The sequence below is a fragment of the Vidua chalybeata genome, chromosome 1, assembly GCF_026979565.1.
Source record: "Vidua chalybeata isolate OUT-0048 chromosome 1, bVidCha1 merged haplotype, whole genome shotgun sequence".
NCBI classification, from domain to species: Eukaryota; Metazoa; Chordata; class Aves; order Passeriformes; family Viduidae; genus Vidua; species Vidua chalybeata.
Window position 1 is genome coordinate 8845509 of NC_071530.1, and position 13514 is coordinate 8859022.

Below are 13514 nucleotides of genomic sequence, written 5' to 3' on the forward strand. Positions count from 1 at the left end.
AGTGCTACAAGTAGAGTTTTTTGGTTTTTAAAATCAGAGAATCTATTATTTAACATTTTGAAAGCATAAATTGTTTTTGTATTTGCAGTATGTGTAGATAAGGTAAGAATTGACAGTGCTACTTAATAATTACCCTTGCCCAGGTGCACAGACACCTTTTTAGTAGTGTATTTAGAGACTTGATGAATTAAACAGAAAGATAAGGCACGACCATACTATTCAAAACCTGCCAGTATTGTGATCTTGGTTAGGTTATTGAATACCCACTCATCCATTTTCAAAAATGTGTCCATTTTATGCTTTGCACAGGGTTATTTGTGAGCAATAGTGAATTATTAAAAGCCCCTTTGCAAACACAGTAGATCTAATGCAACGGAAGCAATCAGGCATCCACAGCAATTTCTTATTTGTGGAAATCAGTATGTAAAGAGTGCTGCCACCAAAAACTCTCACGTAAGAAGCTTCAATGTTATCAGAAAACAAATACATTAAAATATAATAATTTATAGAAATTCTCTGTCTCTTGGTAACCACTTCATACTAATATCCAAATGCATTTAACTTTCAGTACCATAAAGTTACACCTAATTCAGTTTTTCTTCTCATCAGGAAGTTTCTAACAGCTTGGCATCTTCTTTGTTAATTGGTCAGTTCAGAAGCAGAAAGATCTGAAAATACAAAATATATATTGAAAACTGATATATCTGAAAATGTAAATAATTTTAATCCTGAATAAATTACTGACTTTTGGATATCTTTCTAGGTAATGAAGAAATTAAAGTCTGTGTACAAAATGCATAGCTTGTTCATGCAGCTTTTGTAGGCACTGAATGAGCAAAAGGTCTTGTAGAAATAATACTGTGTGATCATGTAATTGCATATGTTGTCTGAAATCATCCTTAAAAAAACCCCAGAAATGAGTTTGCTTAAACAGCAGCTACTCAAACACTTCCAAAGTTTACATTTCTCAACTGTTGGTGACTTTACTCTGAAATGTAAATATTACCTTAACACTGGTGCCTTTTAAGCATTTTCCTTTCTCTTCCTTAAAGCTCAGCTTGCCGTGCACACCTTTGGTAAGAGTCTCCTACAGCCAGAGGGGTTAGAGACTTGAACCTCTCAGTGCTGCCCACTGGAAGCACAGCTGGGACTCCCTGAGCCCCAGGCTTTGCTTGAGAGCCAAGGATGTCCTGGGCCATCAGGAATGTTCAGGCAGAGGAGTTCTAACCCCAAATCCCCTTTGTTTTCAAAGTAAAGTCTTCTTATCCCAAGTGGAGTCCCAGAAGGATGGATGTGATCCTTTTGCTCTCTTGGTAGTTTTGGGCTGTGGGCAGGCTCCTGGTTTGGTTCCACTTCCTTTCCACGTGCAGTAGTTGTTGTTCTGGCTGCACTAAAAATCTCTCCATGTGCAGACTCTGGTCCTGCATGTTTGGGTTGTAGTGGAACTGCCTCAGGAGAGCACAAAAGGTGCTTTTTTTGACAGGCTGCCAAGAAGCAACAAAGCAAGGAAATTTGGAGGCAATACCTGGGAATATTAAATGAGGGTTTTCTCCATGCTGATTCCTGAGTGGTCTGCTGCAAACTTGAAAAGAGGGAAACACTAGTTAACCATTCCAGCAGAAACAGTGTCTAGGTAGAAGAACAGTGACAGAGAATTAAAATCTGAACTTCACCATGTTCTGACCTAAACCCAGTCTAGTATAGAACATACTTCTCCATTTTGAGTTTGCATTTGCATTTTTTCAATGATGTTACTGTGACAGATGTTGTTGAAAAGGACATTTGCTGCATTTGGAATTCTTTGACATCAAGCTGCTAATTCTTAGGGTAATTTACTTAAATTTCATGAAGTATCAGCATTAGTTTAAGAATATGGCAGGAAATCCATAGATAGATTAGTATGATAATTTTTATGGTTTCCTCTTCTTCCCTTTTGACATAAACCTGCTAGTTCTTGCATTTATTTTGTTTTGCAGTGACTGTCTTTGCATGTTAAGCAGAATGACTGACAGTAGAGATTTTTGTATAATACACTCAGTGTCTTGGAATTTACTGAATTCTACCACCTCTCTTATTCCAGAATATTAAATAACATTTGTGAGTCACACATTCATGTTGCTGAAGAACATCTATTTTTGCAATATAATATTAAGTCCCCTTTTCTAAACAATAGAATCTGCAGTCTTTGGAAAACACTGAGGTTTTCTGAAAAGATTTAGATTTGTTTTGCCAAGACCCAACTTCTGCCTTAAATGATTGGGAAAGCAATGTGGAGAACAAAATGTCTTTTGAGTTGTTTTTGAAGTGAGTCCTTCCTTTGTGGAGCCAAGTAAAGAACTTTTATAGAAGAAGCAGCAAGGATTGAGAAAAACGAACATGTTCATTTTAAATTTTAGCATTATTTTGATGGTGGATACAATCTAAGTTTTGTTCTTTGATCATTAATATTTAATGGTATATAGGAGGTCAGTCATTTGTATGGACTTGTGGATATTATATTGATGAAAACTGTTTATTTTCCTATTTTTGAAGAGTAATAGTAGATCAAATACAGATTTTATTAGACTGCAAGTAAATGTGGGACCTAATTATTGATTAGATTATTTTTCTGTGTATTGGAGGGTGTGCCTTATGGTTACTGTTATAGTAACTTTGAGTATTGTGCCTGTCTGGAAGGTACAATTCTAAGATGAGCAGTGTCTGTAGAATCCATTTTGCAGAAAAACTAAAGTAGTTCTTAATCATTCTCGGGCTTTATCTAAGAAGTATTGATTCAGGGATGTCTTTCTACAGCAAGATCTGCATCAGATCCTAAACTCTTAAATTATAAATAAGCTTCATGTATGGAGTTAAAACATTCAAGGAAATGTTTCTAATAACATATTTGAGTGCCATTCGTGCACCAAAAGCTTGTGGAAAGAAAGCAAAGCAAGCAAACTGTACAGTGAGAGCTGACTTTCATGTACTTGATTGTTTGGTAGGATGGTGTGTCAAGCATGGCACTGCCACTCTGACTGTTGGAGTGTGGTGTTTTTTTCCTTCTGATTTTTAGGCTACCCTTTCCCTTTTCTTATTGTTCACTTAACTAGACCCACTTTGGCTTGATTTAAGTCAGTACACCCGTAATTACTTAATTACTGCAGCCTCAGTTGGTACTACTAATGCCTGGAATGGTATGTATGGGATTGGTGATACTGATGCAAAGAGGAGGTAATTGGTATAAACTCTTGATTTTATTAATTTCAATTACCTCTCACATGATTTTGTAGATTCAGCATTTTGCTTAAGAGCAAATTAACTGATGGTCATTTGTCTCAGAAAATCCTGAATCATCTGATATGGAATCAAAACAGGAATTTACCATGGAAAGTAGCATGGTCCTTTAATGCTAAACTTGCAGGGCAGAAGCACAATCCTAAGACAGCAGAATTGATACCTTATGGAAGTTACTTCATGATTTATGAATGCAGATGTAAACTAATTTGAATCTATTTTCTGACACAGTTCTTCAGCTTGACAATTCCTTTGTGTACTGGTGCATTTAACAAAACCAATTATCTTTTGATTACAAATAGCTATGTTAGTAGTAACCTTGTAAATATATGTCTAGTGCTAAAAGACTACTGAAATGTGGTATTTTAACTCTAAATCTTTAGGGAGGAAAAGTGTTTATTGATGGATTGTGATATTTATTGGGTCATAATGTATTTAAATTTTCTTTAATGCATATGTTAGTGATTGTTTACCGTGATAAAGTGCATAGAGGTCTCTGCAAGGAGTTCTGCATGGAAAGAATTACCTCATGTCAGTGGTCACTCCTCAATTAAAAGTTCCATTAGCAGATGATTCCTGCTTCTGGTTTGTGTACTGATTGCATTTTATTGCCTCTAAATCAGGTTCCTAGACAGGGAATAAATAAACAGTTAGAGTGTGTGGTAATGGTATCCTGATCTTTTTTCACAGTTGGGAACACCTACATCCATTTCAATCAATTAGGTGTGGAATATTTACTGAAATTCTTAAATTGGTTTGAACTTTAAAAATTACTAGTTTCACTGCTATTAAAATAGAGATTTATCTTAGGAGCATATCCAGAGGTTAGTTATATAGTATTAAATGTTTCAGGATGTCAGAAGATTAAACTTAAATAAGGAGGAGAAGTTTTCCTTTGATCTTCAAGTTCTTCCTAAATTATGTTTAAATTTGAGACAAGAAAAATCTATTAAGCCTTTACTGGAACTTCAGTAAGGAATGATAACTATCAGTTATCCAGTGCATTCACAGGTATCCATAGTGCTTTCCTGTCTCATCCCTCAAAACCCCCCCAAATGACATTGATAGCAATTTATATCATATTTATGACATAAGTTACAGAGATAACTGTTCCTATTAAATGAGAAAGAAAATATCAAGCTGATGAAATGGTAGTTTTCTGCACGTGCTGGCATTTCTGAAGCACTCTGTTTCAGTAATAAACATTAATGTAATTAAGGACATCCTAAATACCTAGAATAAAAATACTAGCATGACTTTCCATTTTTAAATTAAAAATTAACTCAAGGTCATTACAGTTGATATGATCCAATGAAGTCTTTGGGAATGGATCCTTACATTTTCCTGGTCCTGTGTTCAGGAGTTAGGAATTTGGTCTGTGCTGCCACACCCATTTCAGGGATTTGCCGCACCTGTGACAGGCAGATCCTTTACACCTGAATCTTGCCACCTCAAATCTCTGAAACTTCTATAAACTTGTACTTACTGACCTTCAAATTCACACTGAGTGGGAAATCTGAAGTAAAACCAATTTACAAAAGGCTTTTTCTAAGAAAGCAATAACAATAATTTAAAAATTCAATTATGTTGACACTGCTGCAAGGGCTATTAAAGCTTGCAGAAGCTGAATTACAGGCATCAAACTGTGGAATTTTGGACTCCTGTTCTTTTAAAAGACAGAACAAAGGCAGCTATGAATTTTCACAGTAATACAGAGAAGATAATGCACCAGATTTTCCATTTCTTTGGTGATACAAATGCATCTAGACATCTGCTGCTGCTCAGAGGCTTGGAAACAGTGGCTTACAGCTCCAAGGTAATAGGACACATTGCAATAAGACACACACCTGGGAGAAATAATTTTATTTTACTGTATTGGCATTAGAAACAATATCATTTGGGGTTTGCTCACTTTTAAGCACATTATTAAGCATATCTTTAAGAAATTATTTTATCTAGAGATTACTAAATGTTAGATCTAAAAATGCTTCAAAATATGAGTACATGTTGATTTTAATTTAATGTAAATTTTTAGTTTAATCTTTTTCATTAGGGTTGAAAAGTCTCTGCTGCCCCCAAAAGCTTTGTGAGTGTGATGAAATATTTCCAGGATATAAATAATAATGTAGAAGGAAGTTCTAATGGTTTTGCTATTTTTCGTTCATTTTTATTAATGGTTCTGTACAGCTTTGAAGATCTATTGCACTCTGTAAGTGCTAAGTATTATTTAATAGTAACTGTTTAAAATTACTGAAATAGAAGGGGTTATGGTCTTGGGGACTGATTATGGAAATAACTGAATTTAAGTCCAGTCATTTACTGCCTTATCCCAAAAGCTGTGCATCTTTCTAGGGATATGACTTTAGCATTGTTTATGCTTTAAAATACAGTTCAGGGTTGTGAAGGATTAATGAAAAGTAGAAGCAGTGCCTGATTATTTTTCTTAAGAAAGATTTTAGTTGAAATAGTAAATGAGAATTAGTTTTAGACCTGAAAGTGTAAGTAAAGGCACTAAAGCTGCCTTACAGGGAGGGAGGTTTAATTAGTTCATCTGTGAATTTGTTCATGCAATTTGTTGAACCTTATTAAGCATGTTGAAGTGCTCGTGTAACCTCTACTGTGTATTGCTAATCTGGCTGAACTGACTCCAACAGCTTACATTTTGTCCAAATTTAAACCATGGTGTGAAATCATCTCTTTCTGAAGAGCAGTTTCCCAATCTTGGGGTCATACCTGAACAATACCATGTGTGACGATGGAGTACTTAAATGGTATCATGATAGTTACCATCTGGAGTCCCTGTCAGGCAGTACTGTTATTTTGTTGAAAGAGGAAAAGTCCTCCTTGTCCAGAGAACTGTCATCCTTCTCTTTTTGCCACTGTGTACAGCTGTCCCTCAGCCCAGATCCTTCTTCCATAATTCATTACAGATACTAATTGCATGCCTGTATTCTGAAGGGTGCTTGCTTTAAAGAACTGTTTCTTGTTCCTCCACGTCACAGATGTGTAGTGAGTGCATTCAGTATATTTGTGACTGAAGATCTCATTTTTCATCACTTCAAATGCCCACATTGTGATCTGTGTCACCGAACTGAGTAAAGGCCAATCCCTGTAGCAATCAATTACTGTGGAACTAAACTGTAATCACAGGTAGCTGAGATTATTTAAAAGAGGAACAACGGACTTCAGACTGCATGTGAAGTGAAAACTACTAACCACAGTAGGCTTTCTGTTATTTTGGTGGTTTTTAATATGCTGGTGTGTTCTGCAGGCATTCTCACAAAGAGGGAGACAGGTGGATGAAGTTCCTTTCACTGAATACTACGTTTTCCATAGTGAAGTAATTGCTCTTGGCCCTTTAACCAGAAAAAAAACCCCTTATTTTAACCATCTCTTCAGAAAATAGAAAAGGCCTGACATAATTAGAACACTGGGTTGGAGAGTACTAAAAGTAATTTGATTTTTTTTGTTTAGTCATTTTAGAAGGTTTTAAATTACTTTTTTTGATATCTAGAGATGTCAACTTTTAGCTAAAGAGCATTCCTAATCCACATGAGTTTGAAAGAGTACTGGGAAGTCCAGGTTGGCCTTTTCAGCAGACATTACCTTTTAGCTACTTGGGAATCTGTCACCCTGTAAGCATTACAGTGCTTGTGGGATTGCCCTTGATATGAACATCACTGTCTCTGCTTCAGACCAGCCTCTTACCCCAAGCTTGTACCTCCAAATTGCCCTTCTGGGATGGGTTGAGGTTGTTGGTGTTGACCCCCAGTTCTGAATGTTAGAAGCTGCAAGTCTGATGCCATACATGGCCACCAATTGCTCTTTTCAGGACTTCCCATCTGGGCTCTTTGCCTTCCATAGGCCTGCTGCAGGTTATGGGCTGCAGGGTAGAGACAGTGGGGTCAGGGGCTCACATGGGGAAGCTGGGAATGGGAACTGTCAGAGCTCATCATAGAAAGGCATTGGTGATAACTGCAGAATGAAAGGAAACTTGGGAGAGGGTGAGAGTACTTGAAGTTTGAGAAGACATTAGTTTTTAAAATATACATTGGTTAAACTTGCTGGCTTTGAGCTCCTCAAGCAGTGTATGGACAGGAAGCTCTGATTTTGCAAACAGAAGTAGACATCTCTGTCCAAGAGCAGGCCAGTTTCTGCCATCAGTGTTGTTGCTCATTGGCTGTGAGAAGAAGAAAGAGGACAAGTTCTGTGTGGAGAGCATGACCATATATTGTATTAAAGGACTGTGTAGGTATACTCTAATGATGCAGTTTCACACTGCAGCTGGTTAATTTGGCAGCTGCTGTCCTCTGGTAGAGGTGGTCACCATTCCCTTGCCTGTTGCAGATGCTGGGCTCCTGCCTCCTTGCTGCTGATGTTTGCAGGAAGCCAGTTCAGAGAGTTCAGACAGGCAAGAAACTAAGCTTAAAACAGGGTAACTTAGAGCTTCCCAAGGCTGGCCAGTATGGAAAAACAAGGAAGGAGGGAAGTCTCCCTCTTGGCCCTTAGATTAGCTTTAGTAATAAAAATCCCCATCAGGGTGGGCTTCCATGGGCAGCTGGCAGCTTGAAGGTTGTGCTCCTGGTAAAAACAAATTGTCCTGCAATTCCTACCCCATTTCAGCCATGGCTGTGAACTGGATCGTACTCTTAATTTAGAAGAAGCTTCAATGTCCATGCTGTGGCCACCAACACACACCCACTCTGCAAACTCCAAATCCAACAGCGCCAAAAAAGCACAGCAAGTTTTGAACCTTACTCAGGTTGTAATGACCCTGTAGCTTCTACTGTACAGCTGCTCTGCTTGCAAACAGACCCAGGGGAATCAGCAGCTGATGGTTTTGGTGCCCTGGCAGGAATGTGTGGAATCACATTTTTTAGCAACAGCAGGTAGCTTGATCAGTTGATGCTGACTGAGAAACAGGAAAGTTAGATGGAATCCAGAAAATAAGGTTTCAGTTTATTTACTTCTCTTGTACACAGCACTTCTTAGTGTCTCTGCACACTGCTGGGGCTGTAATGGTGGCCTTCACCTCTTTGAAACAAAACCAAAGTTCATCATGACTTTATTCACCAGAGTTTTACTGCATTTTTTATTAAACTTTATTAGGATAGCTTGACTTTCAAACTAATTGAAGCACTACTGTTTGTCTTCTTTCCAAAAATACTTTATTTTGAATATTGCAATCACTTAGCTAAGAGAGGGAGTAATTAAAGTTATTCTCAAGTTGCACAATTTAGTTTATTTAAAAATGCTTTATATAGTTTTTAGATGAAGTTATAAATGTTCACTTTGGAACTACCTGAAGATTAATAGTGATGCATTTGAAATGCATTATTTTTTTATTGATTCTTAATGTAGTAAATTACTGAAGTTATTTGGCAGCAAACAGAAATAGCCAGTGATGTTGTTCACATTTATTTTCCTGATAGCATCACAATTTGCATTAATTGCATTGCAGCTGCACTCACTTATATTAAAAAGCTTCTACCATAATTAATCCTTTTTATTTCAAATCATTTTGGCACAATTTCTAGCAATAAACACTCATAAAAGACAGACACTTGAAAAATAACATACAAGTTTCTTCAATATACCTATTGCTGTTTTTTCCTGACAAGGAATTATTGATACGCTTCTAGGATCAAGTGTTGCAAGTGGTGAAGACTTAAGACCAGTTTGAAAAATGCTAAGTGGATTATTTTGCATAAAAAATAGACAGGTTTTGAATTTGTGTAATTAACCTGTGTTTAGAAAATACCTTGATTTATGTCTACATTTGTATTTCAGTTGCATACATTATGGAAATTTAATTTATAATCCATTTAGCTGATGTGATCATAGTTTTTAGTGCTATCATTTATTAGTCCTTGTATATTGAATGCTCTAAAGGCTTAAACCTGCCTTGTGTAAAAAATTACACCTCTGCATTTACATTTTATGAGTCACAGATGGAATTCCATTTTAAATTCGGGTAGCTTTGATATATTTAAGGAATTACAATAGCTTTATTGTTACTAATGCAGGAACAGCAAACACTGACCTTACACATGGCAAATTAATGATTTATCCCTCTAGTTTGCTTTTAAAGTCAGCTATACAAATGAGGATTTTGACTTCTACACCTTGAATAAATCATATGGCTCTAAATATAATGCACCCTTTGGCTTTGAACTCGTTATTCTCAGGTTTTTCTGCAAGGTCTAACTCACCTCATAGAAAAATGTTCTTTCAAAAGTTTAAGGAATTGTGTATATTTTTCTTAAAGTCTTTGTTGGAATATAATTGAGTGATTAGAGCTGCATCTATTAATCTTTTTTTCAGTTTTGTTTTTTTTCCCCTCAGTGGGATTCCTTTTCTAAGTTTGCAGCAGATTATGGAGGAATTAAGTAACACCAAAACTCTGCTCTTGGAAAGTTAAAATGGAGCAAACAATGATATTACAATGATGTTATGTTGGTGATGCCTTGTCTGATCAGCCTGGCAGTGATATTAATGGTCTGTAAAAATTTGGTTGTCATTGGTAGAGATGCTGATGTGGCAAACAGAGTGGACAATGAGAAAGGCAGCATGTGCCAGGAATGGGTCTTTTTAAAGCAAGGTCCTTTATTCAGAATAGCTCTGAAGGCTACACCTCTCATTCTTATGAGAGCTACCATAAGTACTTTTTTCTTCCAAGCAAGCAGTTGTTACTGACTTAATAAAAAACAATGCAAAGATACTTTGCATTACATGGAAATGTGCTCATATGGTAGATGAACCTAGAATGGTGTTGCTGGAGTTTGAAAATTCTTGGAGATAATTTGAGGTTGCAGTCAAAAGATTTGGCTTAGGTACATGTTTGGTTCATTAATTTTTGACATCTGTAACAAGGTCAGGCACGGAAAGGATTGGACCTGTGACACAGCCAGAACTGGTAAACTCTTGGCTTGGGAACGAGGATGTTTTGACTGTGGAATTCACCAAACGTGCAGCCATGAATCTCTGTAACATGCACCACATAGTTTTTATTAGTTTAAAATGCACTGGGCTTACAGAGTTATTTTAAGGGGATGAGGGGGATGACAGTTCTGCATGTAGTGATTGATATGAAAGGAATAATACTGAGTGTGATGGTGCTAATGGAAGTAGAGGTGTAAACTTACTTTGCAAGACATTCTTGATGCAGTTGCTTTGTCCTTTAGCAAACCTTGCTTTTCCTGAAAATAAATGCAATTTGGATAAGGAGTAATGACAAATAAACAATGACCTTGCATTTTAAAACACAACATAATTAATTTGTGAGACTTGGGATCTTGGTATTTCACAAAAACATTCACATTTCAAATTTTGGATGAATATTTTTAAATTTGTGCAATATTTGAGCTATTTCCATGCCAGAAGAACCTACTCAGGCTCCAAATTAAGACTGAATTACTCAAAAGTTGAAAATAGACAATAACCTTCTGAATTCCTGCGTGTATTACAATAAAATCTAATGTGTTTTAATTGCTTTATTTTTCAGGCTCTTTATGAAAATATGCTGGTGGAGCTGCCATTTGCTAGTTTTTTCCTCTCAAAATTATTAGGGACGAGTGCTGATGTTGACATTCATCACTTAGCTTCACTAGACCCAGAAATGTACAAAAATTTGCTTTTTCTAAAGAGCTATGAAGGGGATGTGGAAGAACTTGGACTAAACTTCACCGTGGTCAATAATGACCTTGGGGAAGCGCAGGTAAGAATGGCTTTGAGTTTTTTTTCTTTAATCTATGACTGATGAATCTTTACTATCCCTACTAACTAATTTTTTAATTTCTATGTGATGGGAAGCAACTGTTAAAGGTGCTGTGAGGCATCAGTTGTGATTCTGACTCAATATTTGGAGTAGAGAATAACTCTGTTATTGTTTTGATGGTTACTTAAAGGTCTGGTCTTTTAAGGAGTAAACTGCAGTGATTATTTTCTAACAGTCATACATATAAAGGTCTATTGCCTGAGAATGTCTCTTGAACAAAAATATGTTGTATCTTCAATTGCACTTATAATAATAGCAACATTTAGATGATGTGTAAACTGCAGAAGTACTGCCTGGTTTTAGAATTACAGTTAGCAGTTAGAGAGGTTTTAAATAATCCTGATAGTAAAGACCCTTTATTGTGAGATAAGCATTGTCTCCTTTGTCTGTAATTTTCAAAGTAAGAGAGCCTGAAGTTTGACCAATCTCAATTTTTTTTTTTTACCCCCTGCCCTTTTTTTTAAGGTTTGAGATACCAGATTAGTCAGAGGGGATAAATGGTGTTCAGTGCTTCTGAAAAGCAGTCCTTAAGTCTGAGTTTTTAATGCAGTTGCACCATATAATTTGATTACATCTTTTATTTGCTCTGTTGTGTCTATTAAGGATCACTCATAGTAGAAAATAAATGTCACTAGAGCTCTAAAAGCCTGCCTTAGTGTGCTAATGCAGGTAACCTCCTAGGTAAAGTCTTTTGTCATGCTTCCTCTTTCAGTTTTGAGGATTTCAAACTTACACTTGATTATGACATATAATTGGATGAAAAAGGTAGACCTGACCACATTGTGATGAGCAGCAACATTTGAATTCAGCCTCCTGTTGTGAGGCAGAAACAGAGACTCCAGGAGGGGGTGAGCAGTGCTCTGGGTTTGCTGCTCAGGGGGGCCAAGACTCTGCACATCTCCAGAGCAGCAGCACCACTGAGATGCAGTAACCTCTCCTGGAAATTGGGAACTTGAATTCTCTGAGGCTGCTTAAGTCATGGCAAGTTTGCTGGCCAAGACTTCTGCTTGAACAGTGTCGGGCTTGGATTTTATCTTACTCTTCTGTCATCAGTTTCCTGTCATTTTGGAAGATCATAAAATCTGGTTTGGATTAAGTTTTAAAATAGTACCCTCAGATTTGGGTTTCCTAAAGCACACTAAAGAAGAGTTGCCTGATAGAAGTTACATTTAATATTAAACATGTGCCATATGTTATTTTCCTCCATGGATTATACTCCCTATATGAAAACATCTGACCTGCACTGGCTTTAGAAAAACACTCAAAAAACTTGAGATAAAGATGTGATATAGAACACATCTTAGCACAAAACTTCTCCAAAAGCACATTCTTGGAGTGCCTGTACCGTGTGCTGGTACTGAACTGAGGTCTGTAGCACCCAGAGTTTGGGTTCTAGGGAGCAAAACACACCAAATGGTGTTTCCAGTATTACCTGGGATTTTTAACAGTGGGGGGGAAAGTCTGAATTCTAAAACTATTTATTTAATTCTGCTTAAAGTAATAGCTTTATTGGTCACAGCTAACACAAATCCAATTTAGATACTAAAATGAGGGCTATGGTTGCTATTTTCAAGACTTCTGATTTGTAGTTGTTTGGCATTAACTTTAAAAGGAAGATTTAATATATTAGTGAATTGCTGAGTAATAAGATGAAATGTAAGTTAAAATAAATATTCTGATGCTGGTTTGCTGTTTTTATACTTCAAGAGAGAACATTTTACCCACAAAGTATCAGCCATCTTTTTATGAGGCTCACTGCCTGTTAGGTGTAGTACAACAGAACCCATTGGTTCTTGTCACTGTCTTCTGCCTTTCAATGCAACAAGTCCCTTTGTTTACTTCATTTCATTACCTTAATAAACCTCATATGGATAAATACATTTTATCTTCTATTTGACTTGTAACCATTGCATAGTAATTGATTGTGCCAAGGTAAAGCTAATTCACTTTGAGAAAAGAGCTTAATTTGCACTCCTTATGTTGAATGTACATTGTATGTAGTTTTCAGCTAAACAACCACTTTAGTGTTTAATAAATTAGTGCCCAATAAATGCATCATAAATCTATCATTGTAAATAGCTCTGCTCATGACAGTGTCCATCCACCAATTGTGCCACAGAAGCATTATCTGCAATGAAAGACACATTGAAAAGGGGCTCTATTGCTTCTGTCAGTAGTAGAAGGTAGAAATTCTATTATCAGTGTATTGATTCCAATCCTGTAATGTGCTTTTAGACCCCATTAAACTATTGTCAAAGTGCATTCACCAGAAGTTGAAAAAGGTACTTAATAATTTGCACATTAGACCTGCTAATTAGGGGAGCTGTGCCATCAACCTTATCTTCCAACCCCAAATAGCTTTTGATAAAGATCTATCTAATGCAGTGATACCAGCCTGCATTTCAGCTGTTGGATCTCCTGCAGAAAATGGTGGCCAGTAGCAAAGTCTCAGAGGAGGTCAGCC

General features: G+C 36.6%; 1 protein-coding gene across 2 annotated transcripts in view; it reads left to right on the forward strand.

The window, feature by feature from the left end:
• Positions 1–13514, forward strand: part of UBE3C (ubiquitin protein ligase E3C) — a 71898-nt gene that overhangs the window by 44839 nt on the left and 13545 nt on the right. For both annotated transcript variants that reach the window (XM_053942939.1, XM_053942948.1), the window contains one exon: positions 10778–10990. In XM_053942939.1, coding sequence (XP_053798914.1) covers positions 10778–10990 — 213 coding nt within the window. The remainder of the gene's footprint in view (positions 1–10777; positions 10991–13514) is intronic.